This window comes from Fukomys damarensis, unplaced genomic scaffold, assembly GCF_012274545.1.
Source record: "Fukomys damarensis isolate Sample0158 unplaced genomic scaffold, DMR_v1.0_HiC HiC_scaffold_16, whole genome shotgun sequence".
In the NCBI taxonomy this organism is placed as follows: Eukaryota; Metazoa; Chordata; class Mammalia; order Rodentia; family Bathyergidae; genus Fukomys; species Fukomys damarensis.
In genome coordinates, this window is record NW_022900928.1 from 70959920 (window position 1) to 70975312 (window position 15393).

The 15393-nt window shown below is 48.3% G+C and overlaps 1 protein-coding gene across 18 annotated transcripts in view; it reads left to right on the forward strand.

Moving 5' to 3' along the window:
- Gramd1b (GRAM domain containing 1B) overlaps positions 1-14637 on the forward strand; it is a 163672-nt gene extending 149035 nt beyond the window's left edge. For 14 of the 18 annotated variants that reach the window (XM_033764404.1, XM_033764405.1, XM_033764393.1 and 11 more), the window contains 8 exons: positions 279-397; positions 629-771; positions 2622-2725; positions 3376-3579; positions 4575-4665; positions 7875-7982; positions 8233-8422; positions 10767-14637. In XM_033764404.1, coding sequence (XP_033620295.1) covers positions 279-397; positions 629-771; positions 2622-2725; positions 3376-3579; positions 4575-4665; positions 7875-7982; positions 8233-8422; positions 10767-10856 — 1049 coding nt within the window. In that variant the 3' untranslated portion in view covers positions 10857-14637. The remainder of the gene's footprint in view (positions 1-278; positions 398-628; positions 772-2621; positions 2726-3375; positions 3580-4574; positions 4666-7874; positions 7983-8232; positions 8423-10766) is intronic. The other 4 variants (XM_010618051.1, XM_033764407.1, XM_033764403.1 and 1 more) reach the window with 2 other exon arrangements.
- Positions 14638-15393: the final 756 nt, after the last annotated feature.

Below are 15393 nucleotides of genomic sequence, written 5' to 3' on the forward strand. Positions count from 1 at the left end.
ACAGTAACTCCAGTGTTGCCAACACCCCCTAGGTGGCCTCAGGACCTCCTGCCCCAGCCTGGGAACAATTAGCATTCTGGAGCCCCGTGTAGAATCTCGGCAATGCTACAATGAGCCTCTTTCTGCTCTGACCTCCCCCTGCCCCCGCCGGTCCTTGGGCTCCCATTGGCTTCCTGGGGTGGGGGTGCTGGTGGTAGAAGTTGATTGGAAGGGAGATCCAGACGCAGGGAATGGCGTTGCTTTCCCTTCCTCACTCCGGGGCCCCCTTCTTCCCTCAGATATTATCTTCCATCCATGGAAGAAGGAAGAGAATGGGAACCAGAGCCGAGTGATTCTGTACACTATGACCCTTACCAACCCTTTGGCTCCCAAAACTGCCACCGTCAGGGAGACACAGGTGAGTACAGAGAGGTCAGTGGCAGCTAAGAGTGGGCCAGGAAGTTCTGTTCTGGTGTGAAGGACGAAGGTCGAGTGGTCAGAAGATGTCTCTGGGTGCAAGTTTGCTGCCATCTCCAGAGGTTCCATGTCTTCCCTTCAGCAGTCCTGGGGTAGGGTGGGGAAATTCGAGAAGGTGCTTTTCCGTTTTGCTTCTCTTCAGTTTTGGCCAATAGGCTTTCCCTCCCCACAGACCATGTACAAGGCGAGCCAGGAGAGTGAATGCTACGTGATAGACGCGGAAGTTCTCACGCATGATGTGCCCTACCATGACTACTTCTACACAGTCAATCGCTACACACTCACCCGTGTGGCCCGCAACAAGAGTCGACTCAGGTGCGGGGTTTTCGAGGGCCCAAGTGGGTACAGATGGGTCTTTAGATCATGTCCCATTGCTCCTGAGGGAGAGGGAGCTTGTGAATTTGCCTGCTGACTCTTGATTTATCTTCTCACAAAAGCCTTCTGAGCTTGTTACCTCCCTGTCTTGACAACTCATTTTTCTCTTCACTGCATGTTCCCTTAACCATTCTGTACAACTCTTAGTGAGACCTTTATCACTTCCACTCTGTAGTAGTTTGAGTGATTTATTCAGTACACTCTAGGTGCCTTCTCTATATTCACTGGAATCTTTAGAATGACCCCAGAAGGTGGATTTATTGTCAGAATTCAGATGCGTACCTTTGCAAAGAGTCACAGCCCCAATAAGTACTGAAACTGAGTTCTTAGAAGCAAAAGCCTATGCTCTCTGCCCCATGCTGAGTGTGTTGTGATTTCCTGTTGTCTACCTGCTAGGAGTCCCAGCCCACCGAACACTTTATTGCCATCTCTTGGCTTGGAACTTTTTCAGGTCAGAGTCCAGAAAGTATTGAGGGATGAATACTCAGTTTTGGACATTGTGATATGCATGCACAGGAAGGAGAAAATGCAGACCCTGATGTTTGAAGAAGCCTGTGGTCTAATTGAAAGCTCAAGACACATACCCACTTGAAAATCATTACATTGTTTATCTGTGTTATAGGCTGAGTTCTTCTGGTTGTAACGAGCAAGAAATTCACTCATATAATTTAAATAAAATAGGAGTTAAGTGAAGAGTTACACAGAGATCTTGTAAAAATCAAGAAGAGCTAAGTACTTGAACCTAAAGAAGAGCCTGCCTCTTTCTCATCCTCTTAGTTTTTATTTGTTCATTTTTCTTCAGGGATGAGGGTTTTACGCTGCTCCCTGGTCTTTATAACCTTCCCTTCCCTCAAACTTCTCTTCCTCCTTCCTGTGTTCTCTCTCTCCTCCTGCCACCCCCACCCCCACCCCAGTGCCTGGGGTTCTGAACTCCACACTCCTCAGAAGATCTCCCAGTCACACATCTCTCTGTGCAGTTCACACAGGCTGGTTGGTGGACTTGGTTAGAACATCACAGGGATGAGTCTTTGCTCCATCCAATGAACAGGAGTTGTATGTGAAGCCAGGTGGCTCAGTGTGAGCATTTCCCCATCAGGCCTGGGTGAGGGTAGCAGCCTTCAGGAGGGTCCAGGCAGGGCAGGCAGCCTTGCACACAGGGATTGTGAGCTGGGAGGATCTTTTGGCACAAACACAGTCACCTGAGGAGGAAGCAAAGAGCAAGGCTCCTGTACAGGTGGGGAGAAGCCCATGCTGCAAGAGGTATGGGCAACGGCTGAACTAGTGACAAGAAAGAAAGAATGTGTAGAGAAAAGCAAGGGCTGGAGAGGTTGTCGTGCAGTGGAGAGACAGATGCTAGGGCTAGGAGCAGAGGATATTCTTAAAAGTGAGAGTGATGAGACCCAAGAGCTTGATGTGGATTTAAAGAATTTGACCTCAGTTCTGAGCTTTTGCTTGTCTGGATGGCAGGCAGCCTGGCACCATCTGGAGCCCCATGGGCAGGACAGTGTGGGATCATGAAACAGTTCTGGGCTTGGAGTAAGAGCCCTTGTTAGCCTTTGGCCTGCTCAAATATTCAGAACCTTTGTCTTTTCAACTATAAAATGAGAATAAATCTACTACCTCCTCTGGTCAGTGAGAGAAGATGGTTTGGCAGAGGTGAAAGGAGTTATGAACTTCTAAAATAAAATACAAATGCTTGGCTGCCTTGAGCATTAATGTGAATTTCCCTTTTCCTGGCAGTGGAGGGTCTGCCCAGCAAATAAAGATCTTGTTTTCGGCTTGTTCCTCAGGGTCTCCACAGAGCTGCGCTATCGAAAACAGCCCTGGGGATTAGTGAAAACCTTCATTGAGAAGAACTTCTGGAGTGGGCTGGAGGACTACTTTCGACACTTAGGTGGGTGCTATAATCACTGGTGACTGAGCTGCAGAAATGGTGAACTATGCAGCTGTCATTATGCAGGGGAGTGGGAAATGCTGGGGAGTGGACAGTGAAGGGAGAGACAGTGAAGTGACTGCATGGGGTCCCCGTGTCTGCCCCCACAGTAGATACCAACTGAACATGTATGTGGACATGTGCACTTTTCAAAAGATTGTTTATATCCTTAAGAGATAATTAAGATGTGTATAATACCCACCCCCATGCGCCTCTAGTGACACTGGTGGTGGTGGTAATTTTTTGAGAGCTTTGAATCGCTTGTGAATACATCTGTTTCAGAAGTGTGTGATACATTGCTTCTCAGCCTTTTGACTCAGATCAAGTGCAGAAGTATGTGATGTTGTCAAATCTATATCTGCATCAAATACATGTGTACAGGTATTGGTGCATATGGCTGTAGACAATTTTGAACCCAGAGGAGGGGTTTAGTAGTGCTGGACCCCAGAATTACTTCCTACAGGCATCCCTAAGGGTCATTTGGCAAGCTGGCCAACTTCCTAGGGTACAGAATAGAAAAATTGTCCCCATAGAAAATTTTCTGGAGGCCCTAGTGTTGGGTTGAAGGTATGAGAAGGTGGCGTCTCTTGTGGCCCTTCTGTCTCTGCTAGAGAGTGAGCTCACCAAAACGGAGAGCACCTACCTGGCTGAGATGCACAGGCAGTCTCCCAAGGAGAAGGCCGGCAAGCCCCCAACGGTGCGGAGGAGGAAGCGTCCCCATGCCCACCTGAGGGTGCCTCACCTAGAAGAGGTGATGAGCCCAGTCACCACCCCGACTGATGAAGATGTGGGCCACCGGATCAAGCATGTGGCAGGTGTGTTCCGGGTGGAGCTGGATGGTGCGCTTTGGGAGCTTCGATCTGGAGCCGTCTGCCCATGCCACGGCATGTGTGCATGATCATTCTACGCCTTGGGTGTGAGCCTTACATGGTTTCAGTGCAGCTCACTAAATCTGAGGTTCCTGATGCTCTGTCTACTTCCCTTTGCCCTGTGTTCTCCAGCCACTGCTAAACCCTTATATGTTCTGCTTAACAAAGTTTCCCTTTGGGATTCTTTTGCCTAAGCTCTCATGCTGCCTGGATAGGCTCCAGTATGCAGCATCCATGTTCTTGGGAAATGACACTAAGAAGAAGCCAAAAGCCACTTCCAAGAGGTTAATTTATAACCCAAAGATTGGGGAGTCTAAAGCAATCACTAGTCCCTTGGTCCCCACAAGCCCAGTAGGGGTCTTCCTCTTCCCATCCAGCCATGCATAGCATTGTCTCATATCAGTCAGAGAATTCTGGGGCTATGAGGGGCCCAGAGGTGGACAAATCCATATTTCACAAACTGTGCTCTGCACATTGCTGTGAGTACGTCAGACTGCATGGGGGGACAGGGAGCAGGCAGATGAAGGGGAGGATAAGGCCAGGCTTCTGTGTCCTGTTTCCTCACCTCAACCAGAGCACTCCTGTTACGTGTTTTATCCATACTGTTTCTGACTGATGCTGCATTCAAATAAACTGATTCTCAGAGAGGTTAGGTGACTTGCTGGCCATGATAAAACCAGGCCTGGAAACCAGCTGCCTTTGGTCCTGTCCCTGAACCCTTCCTCTTCTTTAGCCAAAGATCACTTTGTCCTGTGCAGTCTAGCTAGTTAGGTCTGTTGAGTTTCTCATTCGTTCACTAATTGCCTGACAGCCAGGCCCTCCTCCCTTGAAGAGTTCTCCTGCCACCATTGCAGGGCTGGGAGGGTCGCTTGGGCAGTGTCAGCAGTTAATGCGCTTGTGGGCCAGGACAATGACCACTGACCATGTTTATTCTCCTACAGGTTCCACGCAGACAAGGCACATCCCTGAGGACACGCCCAATGGCTTCCACCTGCAGAGTGTGTCCAAGCTGCTGCTGGTTATCAGCTGTGTGTAAGGACTCTATCTCTAGGTCCAACCCTGCCCCACATCTTCCCTTTCCTGTCTGGAGAAGGAAAATCCCCCCACCCCGCCCATCCCTCAGAGTATTGCTTGAGCCCCTTTACACCTTTCCCTCTTCTTTGCTTTTTGTTTTTTTGTCCTCTAGTCCTCTCTGTCTGAATCCATTGCTGTTTGTCATTTCTTACATCTTTTCTTCTTCTGTTTTACTCGGCATTTATTGTATGCTAGGCTACCCCTGGCTTCCCCCCAAAATGCCATACACAGCATCCATGCCTTTTAGGAGCTCAGGATCAAGTGGGTGAGAGAGACAGGACACCTGAAACCCCTACTCAGTAGGACAAATAACACCAACACAGAGCTGCTGCAGAGCATGTTAGGAGTCTATTCATTTTCAAGAGACGTTTTGGGTGTTGTTCAGTGCCAGGTACTAGAACCATGAATTAGTGGATCCCTTACTTTTCCAGAGTCAATGGACAAAATCGATAACTACAGTCCAGGACAAGTAGGTGCTTATTTTAATGTAAATGATATGATGTAAACCTACAGCATTATAAAACCATAAGTTCAATAATTTTCACAGAATGTTACCAAGCCAAGGTCGTGGGAAGTCAGAGTAATGACGATAGAAAATAGGAGGTCACAGCTAGTTCTCTAGTGTGTAAGTCCACTGCCGGTGCTTGCCCAGAACTTTTATAAACCATATTGAGCAGGAGGCAGCTAGGACAGCCAAGGACAGCTCTTCCACTTGATTCAGCCCACTGTCCGACATCCTTCCCCTTCTTTGGATGGGGGTGTCATGGGTGGCTGGGAGGCACAGCAGCTGCCCAGACATGGATTCTCCCTGCTGCACAGTGGGCATCAGGCCATCTGGGGTCCGGTCCTGCTTCTATGACCTCCTAGTCCTCTCTGAAGCTTTTGCAGAGAGGCAGAGCCAGGGGCACAGCCTTATCTTCCGGAAACTCTGACGGAGACCCACAAGTGACATGGTCAGACTTGCATTATGACAATATTGCAGATGGACTGGAGAAAAAAGTCTGGAGACAGGGAGGTCAGTCAGAGCCAACCACAGTGGTCTCAGTGAGAGTGGCTGTCAGACAGGGTGAGGGAATAGGACTGAGAGGTTCCAGAGGGGAAGGTTCATTAACCATCTGGTTATGCCACAAAGGGAGGTGAGCTACTGATCTGAGGTACTGTAGATGGTTATGATGTTAACAGAAGTCTAGAATTTGGTGAAAGTTGTTAGAGAAGACACCCTCAGCTCCAGGAGTGTCCGGATTGCTACATGTTGTGCAGGAAGGTGATGGGTATTTGTTGATGTGGATCTGTTCCTTAGGAACCACACTAATTATCCACAGTGCTAAAGCCATGGGCATGAATGGACTAGTGTACAGAGTGTTACAGAGACGGGGCCATAGATGACTCCGGGGACCCCTTACACGAGAAAAGCCTGGGAGTAACAAGAAGAATCTTAACTAACCTTACTCGAGAGCATAACATAAAGTTAGATGGAAATTTTTTCTGTAGCATAAGAAACCAAGTCATTACAGTATTATGACATTAATAAATACAAAGACAGCTATAGAAGCAGCAAGAGTAATTTTGCAGCAGCAATGTAATGTGCTGTGTGGCATTGTTCTGTTAAAACTACATTTGATATTGGATCTTTTGGTAAATAGAAAAGTTTAACTTCAGGTCAGTGCTGTTTAAGCTCTCTGCATTTTGATTTGGGTGGGAACGTACCCCCACTCCCCATTGAGTGGGGAGAGCGAGGTGTCAGCTACCCTTGGGGCTTCCTTCCTACCACAGCACCCAGGGGCCTCCCTGGACCTTCTCCTGCCACACTCAGGATTGTAAACACAAACCCAGATTACAGGAACAACGTGGTGAAGAGGTGGGCTTTCCGCTCATTTGCTGCATTAGAATGTAATTCAGTATCACTGAAATTCAACACAAACTTCAGAGAAGTGCTGTGGAAAACTCAGAGAAAAGCCCCAGGGATTTGTGGCTGGTGGTTGAAGCAAGACTCCCTTCTGCAGTACCAGAAACACAAACAAAAAGTCACTCTCATACATACTCTTTGGAAAGTCTAAGGCTCAGTGAAAGCTTTCTTCCCCTTCACTCACCTTTTTTTCCCCACCTGTTTGTTTTACCTCCCTGTTTTGGTCACCTTCTTCCTTCCTATGTGTATCTGCCTCCACTCTGTGGCCGGCCTACTCCTCACCACAGTGTTTTGCATCTGTTCTTCCTCATCCACAGGGCAACCCAGTAGGGTAGGGATTATGTCCTTAATGGGAAAACTGGGTTTCAAAGAAGCTGGGAAACTTGGTCAAAAGTTAAGAAATTAAGTGGTGATCCTAGATTTGTGCCACTTTTGTGTCTCTAGATGCTCTCTGTACCCTGGTGTTCTCTCTCCGTCCCACACCTACTCTGTAATTCTCCGCTTTCCAACGGGTCCGCCTTGTCTTCCCTGTGTCCAGCACATTCTGACTGAGACTCTGGGAGGCCTCGGCTGGTTCCCACGATCCCTGGTAGACGGGGGCAGGTGTTTGCAGGGGCTTTGCAGCTTTAGGGAGGTTCTGCCAGCACCCATAAGGCCTGTGCCAGCAGAACTGGGGATCCTATGAGTCCTCCTTCCTAAGATCAAGTTGGCCAGAAAATCTCCATGAAACCCTAGGAGTTAATCCTTTTCACTTCCTCTTGCCCCTTCCTTTCTGGGTCTTCTCATACACTGTGTCTTCCCTTTTAGTATTTCTTATATGCTCACTTCCTCACTGGCTCAATTTAAGTGCAGTTTTCCCCTTTCCCATATTCTCCTTTCTAACCTCTGCCTCCTCCCCATTTTTCTTCCTTGCTCCCATTAGGATCTGTTTCAGGTACTGACTGTTTGACACCCTCATCGTGTTTCCTTTCCACTTACCTCCTTTGCCCAGGCACCCAGATTTCAGGTGTCTGTGTGTCTCCACTTTCAGTGCCTTCACCTTACACTCCTTTCCGTGGCTGTCCTGCTGTGTGTCCTGGCCCCTCTGGGAGATTAGGATGCTTTTCTCTCTGCCCCTCCCTTCGTCCCTTCAGCTTACTCATTCCCTCACTGAAATGCGTCCGAAGGCCCACTGGGCTGACACAGCAGCCTGGGGGTGGGGAGGTCCCTGACTCAGATTCCATCTCATTGCTCCTGCTTTTTTCCTGTGTCTCTCTCCTAGTCTGGTGCTGCTGGTCATCCTTAACATGATGCTCTTCTATAAACTCTGGATGTTAGAATACACTACCCAGACCCTCACTGCCTGGCAGGGTCTGAGGCTCCAAGAAAGGTAATCTTGGCCACACTCCTGTACCTGTATCACACACACACCTATACCCCACCAAGTGCTGAGCCCTGGCTTCTGCCTCCCCTGGGACTGCCCCACTGCCCTTGCCCAGGGGACAGCCCTTTGGATGAGCTCTTAGGCAAGCTCCAAATATCTGTCCCTATAGTTCCCGTCCACTTCTTTTTTGGGCATGGGAGTCCCAGGGGCAGTGGGCAGAGAACAAAGCACTCTGATGTGACTCTCTGTCCTTTAGGGGTCTGGGAGCACAGGACAGTCTGCTGAGCATAACTCCAGCTGCTGGGGTGCCCCTTCTTCTGCCCCACAGGTTACCCCAATCTCAGACAGAATGGGCCCAGCTCTTAGAGTCCCAACAAAAGTACCACGATACTGAGCTCCAAAAGTGGAGGGAGATCATCAAATCCTCAGTGATGCTCCTTGACCAGGTGAGATGCCCCATCCTATCAGCCTCCACTAGTTTTCAGGAGACGAGGCTCCCCTTAAACTCCGAGAAAGGCCACCATCTCTTCCACCACCCTTTCCTGAAGTCCTCCTAGGCAATCCATTGTTCTGATTTTAAAGCAACTTTTGAATGGGATGTTGGAAGCACGGGTGCCTTCCCTAAAATAATGACAACAGTACATTAGGGTTGCAGCAGAAAGACTGTAAGTTAGAAGAAATAAGAGCGCTCCCCCCCTGCCCTTTCCTGTAGTCACCCTAAAGGCAGCTCACTGAGTGGATGACTATATTATGTCTTCACTTTATAGTATTGTCTTTGTACTGTAGTTGCCCGTTCTCTTCTAAAATCCTCATTTAAGAAATATCTTGGGGCAAAGAAATCAGTAATTAGCTCAGTTTCCTTGAGGAAGAGAGCTTTCTTCTTTCCTCTAGAAAAATGGAATGTCTTATAAAAAGTGCCCCTATATGGTTGCCAAAGGTATGGGAAATTCCTTTCCTATGCAGAATAATTGAGTCCCAGAATTTGTCCCCACACATTAAAATTTCTATTCCCAAAGAGGTGTCATTCAGATGTTATCTGGTTGGCTAGAACTGAGATAGTCCCAACTGTGCTACTAAATAATTTTCTGACCTTGAGGAAGGATTTAATATTAGTGAGCTTCAGTTTCCTCATTTATAAAATAGTAATTTTGGTCATAGCTTCCTGAAACGAGTCAGAATTGAAAGCACTTATTTATTTCTACCTCCATCATTTGATTTTTAGCTGTAAATTGAGAGTCTTAATGCAATTTGAAAGGTGCAGTATCATGTTTAGCTTTGGAGCTACTTTGCGGGGTGGCGGTACTTTTAAGCAGGGCATTTATGTTTGCTTGATTTTGAAACAGAGTTTCTCTTTATCGTTCAGGCTGGCCTTGAACTCACTATGTAGTGCAGGTTGATCTTGAAATCACAGCAATCCTCTTGCCTCAGCCTCCTGAGTTCTGGGATTGACAGGTGTGTGCCACCACGCCTGGCTCAAGGAGGGCATGTTTGTAAACAGCATAACAGGGAGTTTGGGTGTCCCCTTATATAAGAAAGTTGATGGAGAAGGGAACACTGGGGCAAATCTAAAGCATGGCTCCAGACACTGAGGCCAACAGGTGAAGAAGGCTTAGATTTCTTATAAAATTCTAAGGGACTGAACTGTAAAATGAAAGTAATTAACATTTTAAGCCAGCCAATAAAAACAGATGCCTTATAGTGAGAGGTGTGCAGCAACGAAACAGCCGCTTTTGGAGGACCGAGATTCCCACAATGAAAGCGTTGGAGAATCACAAGATGGTTCTGAATAAGAGACTTGCAAATTAAAGGTGGGCACTTTGAGTGATACCCCAAAGGTCTCTTCCAGTCTTGAATTCTGTCTCAGGTAGGTCCCCTTAACTAGGGGCTTAGGGCAGTTGGGCTTTTAGCCTGATGGACTCTGCCCTACAAGAGTTGAGAGGTGTTTAATTCTCTTTAAACACAATTTAAAAGAGCAGTAAAGAATTTGGGAAATTTGGAGAGAGACCAGATCAGATGTTCCCAGAACCCATACCCTTTACAGGAAATGTTGTCTTGTGTTATAACAGAGTAGCTTAGTCAGAGACAGTATTTAAATGTGCTATGGTATGATGGGCCTTTTTATGATTCTCTAACTGAAAGTGCTCTACTTAGACTCCATCCCATGGCCTAAAAATGGTAATTCACAGATATGAGTCCCAGAGAGAAGCCTGCACAGCTGCCTGTGTGGTGATTCTGGCTATGTTAGGGATGTTTCAGTCTCCACACACATGAAACAAAAGAGCTTAAGATGACTGCAGTCCAGAGCACTGTGTATGGTGTGTGAGAGGCCAGGAGGGAGAGATGGAGAGGCAGGGGAAGTCTGGATTTGCCGTGGGTCTCTACAGATGAGTGAGATTTGAGCAAGCAACAGTGACGATTTGCAGGGTGAAAAAATGCATAAAGACAGGTAGGCAGTGTTTACAGAACCCTTGGGGAATTAGATTGACTTTATTGGTCAAGTGAATAGCAGTCTACTGTGGTTCCTTATGAGGCCTGACTGCATAGAGTTCTGATTTCATTCATGTAAAGGTCCCAGGTCACCAAGACACAGCAAGTCTCACAGGGGTTTCCAGTGCTGGCTCTGCTGTCCTTTTTCTACCTGAGACTGTGCCCCCTGGGAACCACCCTGGCTTCCTCTTGTTCGGTGGCCTGGTGGTACCCGCTGCCACAGCAGCATGTGGCAGATGCTGCTACGGGGAGAAGCGCACTGAGAGCACAAACCTGGGCCGGGGTGGGTTCTCTATTTTACAGATGAAAGACTCGCTCATCAATCTTCAGAATGGCATCAGGTCCCGTGACTACACATCAGAAAATGACGAGAAGAGGAACCGCTATCACTGACAAGGCAGGAACAGAGGTGGCTGCAGGAGGCCTGTGCAATACATGTACATAGACCCTATAAATATATATATACAGAATATAAATATATATTATATACAGATTTTAAAAAGAGATAATGCCTACATACCAGGGAGAAGGAGCGGGACCTCCCGCCCCTGTGCTGGCCGGAGCAGCGTTTCCCCTCAGTGGAGGGGGCCGAGGAGGGCAGGGAGCATCTCTCAGCACCGACATCCCCTGATCCTCCTCCTACTACCCTCTGCTCCTCACCCCTTCCCTTGCTGGCCATTCTTGGCTTCCAGAAGGGAAATGTTGCTGAGCCAAAGCTATGCCTGGGAAGACCCTCAGGTCTTGAAAGAAGTCTCAAGGGGGCATTGCTTAAGGTGCTTCATTCCCTAATCCCCTTTCAGTTTGTTTCCAAAATAGAAGAGAATATGTTCTTCCCTACCCTGCACTTCCCCAAGCCTTCTCTGGGACACGGAAGCATCGTGGGCAGGAGCCTGATCTCAGCTTCCCCCCAGAAGGGCAATGATTCAGACCGTGCCGAGAGCCAGGAGGGGAGGGCTGGGAGAAGCTGGCGAGGGGGCTTCGATGAGCTTGGACTTTGGAACTGCAGGCTCCTGAGCACTTGTGTTCTGGAAGGTTTCTCCTCAGTCACCCCTGCACCTTTCTCTCACCTGGGTAGGACATGGACCCAAAAAGGGCTGGGAATTTCTAACTTGCCCACTCGCTTTCTCTCTGGTCTTCGCCCAGGCTGGATCTGGGCGAAGTGTCACTTTTTAGTGCCTAAAGTCCTATTGTTTCTCTGTGCCCTAAGAGCACATTGTTTATTAGACAGGGTGGAGCATTTTTGACCTTGTTAAACCCCTTTTCGTGGTTATGAACAAGTCAGATCTGTGGCTCTAATTCCTTCAGTTTAAGCTATTAGTTTGATTTCCAGGATGAATCAGGGTGTCTTAGGCCCTCCAGGGTTTGAGAGAGCGAGAGAGAGGTCTCTGGCCAGTGTGCAGTCTCTGCCTCAGAACCAGCTTCAGTCAGTGGAGACAACTGAGACACTTTGCATGTGGAAAAACATCTGAGCCAGTGGAGAGGAGGATTTGGTATAGATGCGGGTGTTTGGGCAGAGAATGACCAGATGGAATCTCTGCCCCAGATTGGCCATTCCAATGTCTCAAGTTAGGGTATACCCTTCTCAGGCCTCAGGGAGGTATGAGGTTACTAAGGAATAGAAAGAAGGTGCTGGGTAGACATGGGAACCAGCCTTGGCCTTCTCGAAGTTGGCCTACTGGGACCCACGCTTTCATCAGATCTTACGGGGCCCTTCCGGGCATGTTCGCTTACACTGCCCGTTCTCCACATGCTGACCCAAGGAGGCCTGCAAGCCCCAGGCAGAGGTCAGGTGATCTGTAGTTAATGAAGGCAAGGAGAGTTTGCTGAGCCTGCTCTTTCTCCTAGGTTCTTGATGTAAGCAGTAGAAGAGAACCCCAGGGTGTCCCAGAACAGCGGCACAAAGGATGGAAGATTTTTATCAGTGATCTGCCCCAGTGATGAGAGATTTTACATTCTTTCCTTAGGATGACCTTAACATCCCATTTTAGAAGTTAAAGAAAAGCTTTTGAATCTATCCAAGAATAGACCTTGGTATTTCCCCAGAAAACAAAAGGACATCATCTCTAAGACAGAACGATGAGAAGTTTGTCATTCATCAGTCATGTAGCACTGATATTCCTCCCCAAGAGGCAGAGGTGAGGCATGGCCCAGGATAATGCTTGGCTCCTGGTGAGAAGCACCTTGCCTTCCAAGATCTATTGATGCCACATTTGCTCTCAGACCAGCAGTCACCTCTCAGTTCTTGTCCAGGGCTTTGAGGGAGAGACACTGGTGAGGCTCAATGAGTCAAGGAAGGAAGCATGGTACAGACTGCTAAACGTTTCCCCCTTGGAGTAGCTCAAAGCCAAAAGAACTCCCCGAAACTTTTGAGAGCAGAAATTGTAAATTCTCAAATCTATCCCATACATAATTATTTACTCAAGTTTCTTAATTATGAAAGGTATCATGGACCCTTTCGGAAGACGTAGAAGTGGTTGGTTGCGGGGTATAAAGTGATAGAAGTAGCCTTGGGCCATGAGAGGTACACAGTGTCGCTCCCCTCTCAGGACCACTCGGTGGAGCAGTAGAGAAAGAGAGGGGTACTTGTCCAAGACGCCCTCCTATTCCCTGCTGATTTGGACCCACAAGACATGTGTCACGGATCTCTTGTGAGCTCTCTCTGTTCTAATAGTTGTTTTGGCTTTTAAGCCAGCATACCAACTCTATTCATTCCCAAGCAAAGCATGATTCCCCTTAATGACTTGTGAAAGACAAAAAAGCTCACCTTTCGGACAAGTCTGAGAGTGAGACAAACACGTGGCATTGTGACCCCCGGCTAGTAGCCTGGTGTGTAGCTGTCTGCAAGAAAGCATCAAAGCCACTGCTTCTTGTGTTACTTCTCCATGCCAGTGTGTTTTGCTTCTGTTGACACGGGAACACTGGGATCACATGGATGTTTATCTGTGAGTATTCATATTATAACACACATGAGACTTTGCACTTAATTGTAAGGAAGTCACAATTTCTAACCAGGGGAAGCACAATTATAGTGTGTACCCTCCCCTCCAGCTTACAGTGGAGGAAATGGCCAGATTGGCCTCAGAAAAGCCAGTCATGTCTGCAACTCTCTCCCTACCCTGTCTACCTCCTCAGGACCAGGGGCCAACATCCCAGGCCAGCAAGATCATTGACTCAGAAAGAACACTGAACCAAAAGGTTCAGGAGACTAAGCCCAAGTTATTCCCCATTGCAGAGCCTCAGTACATGCCTCTAACTGGAGGAGACTGAGATAGACTATCTCTAGGGCAGGCTGTAGCTTTGACTTTGACTTTAGATTAGACCAGAGCCTGCAAGACTGGGCTTGCTCAGAACTGGAAGGTTCCCTGCCAGGATGGAATAGTCTGCCAGGCTAGAGCTTCTCTGGTGCATAGAAGACAGTAAGGCAGTGTGTGGGTTCTCAAGAAACCTAAGGCAGTTAGACTTTATTCTCAGAGTTGAGGAAGGATAGAAAGGCCCAGTGGTAGAGAGAATATTGCTCAGTATTAACCTGGGAGTGTTTCTTCCTTCTTTGGCCTGGTTTTTGTTTGGGAAGGCAACTTCCTCTAAGCTAGAAGGAAGAGAATGATGGCAAGAAGAGCCACATCGTGGACTGAGCCTATCTTCCATCTCTAGGCACTGTGAAGCCTTTCATCTGTCCATCCTTGTTCCTCCTTGACAGAGGACACAGTGGAGAGAAGCCATTTATGGTTCTAGCATGTCTTTTGGCTCAACCAACACCCTGCTGGGGTTTAGATAAAGTCCTTGGGTTGCCTAAGGGCACTGGCACTAAGAACCTAGAGTTACAAGGAATAGGAAGATCGAGGCCTTATGAGGAATGCTTTGCTTGAAGTGGATTCTCTCCATGTCCTGTCCGTGTCCCCACACTTAGACTGTACCTACGGTATTACAGGCAGCATCTCTAAGATAAGATCTTGGAGAAATGACTAGGGATGGAATCTTTCTGGACTGTTTGTGGTCCCAGAAAGGTCCTTTCTGTGCCATATGATACCACTTCTCTAGCTCTGCAGTGTAGCCAAAGCCAGCCCATTCCTGCTAGGGCCCCCAGGAGAAATAGCATTCTTCTCCTCCTCCATGACAGGGCTATGGTCTCCTTCTCGGAACTCCTGGGCCCCACCTCTGCACTCCAGTAAGAATTGCAAAGACCTTTTCCTGACCGCGTTCTCTACCCCTAGTCTAGGTTGTGGGGCAGTCATCCCATTCACCTCTTGACATTCTCGATCCTTCCTCCCCCAAGCTCCAGCAGGCTGGCCCCACTTCCTCTCACCTCTATGTCTTCTTGCAGAAGATGCATTTTGGGTCTACAAGGAGTGTATTTCTGGAAGGCCATCTTTCAGCACCCTTGCTTTCCTGATGTGGAGCAGGAATTTGCACATGGTGTAGAGAGCTCCCTCTCCCACCTCTCTGCCCAGCCTTGTTACCTCATTCCTGTTCCGGCCATGGCTGTGATGGGCCCAGCCAGCCCCCTGTTTTGATGTTCTGTGCAACAGCTCAGGGGTCTTGAGACTCGAGGTCCTCAGCAGGCCTGGGAACCCAGATTGGAGCTTTGGCTCCTGGTGAGAAGCACCTTGCCTGCCAAGATCTGTTGATGCCAGACAATCTCCCCAACATATGAAGGCTTGAAGGACTTAATCATCTCTGCCCCTTGGCCCTTCTTGCTTCTCTCAACACAATAAGACATTGTGGAAGCGAAATGGTAGGGCATGCCCCAGGCAGGACAGCTGGCTCTGCCTGGGGAGTTGGCCCTGGGCTTGGTTGCTGTGTGCAGAGACTGCACAGTAAAAGTAACCATTTTTGCCAATGAAAGAATGTGTCTCCCCACATTTCCTTACCCTGCACTCTAGGGCCAGACCACTCTCTGCATGGACCAGACCCATCTTCCCAAACCCATGGT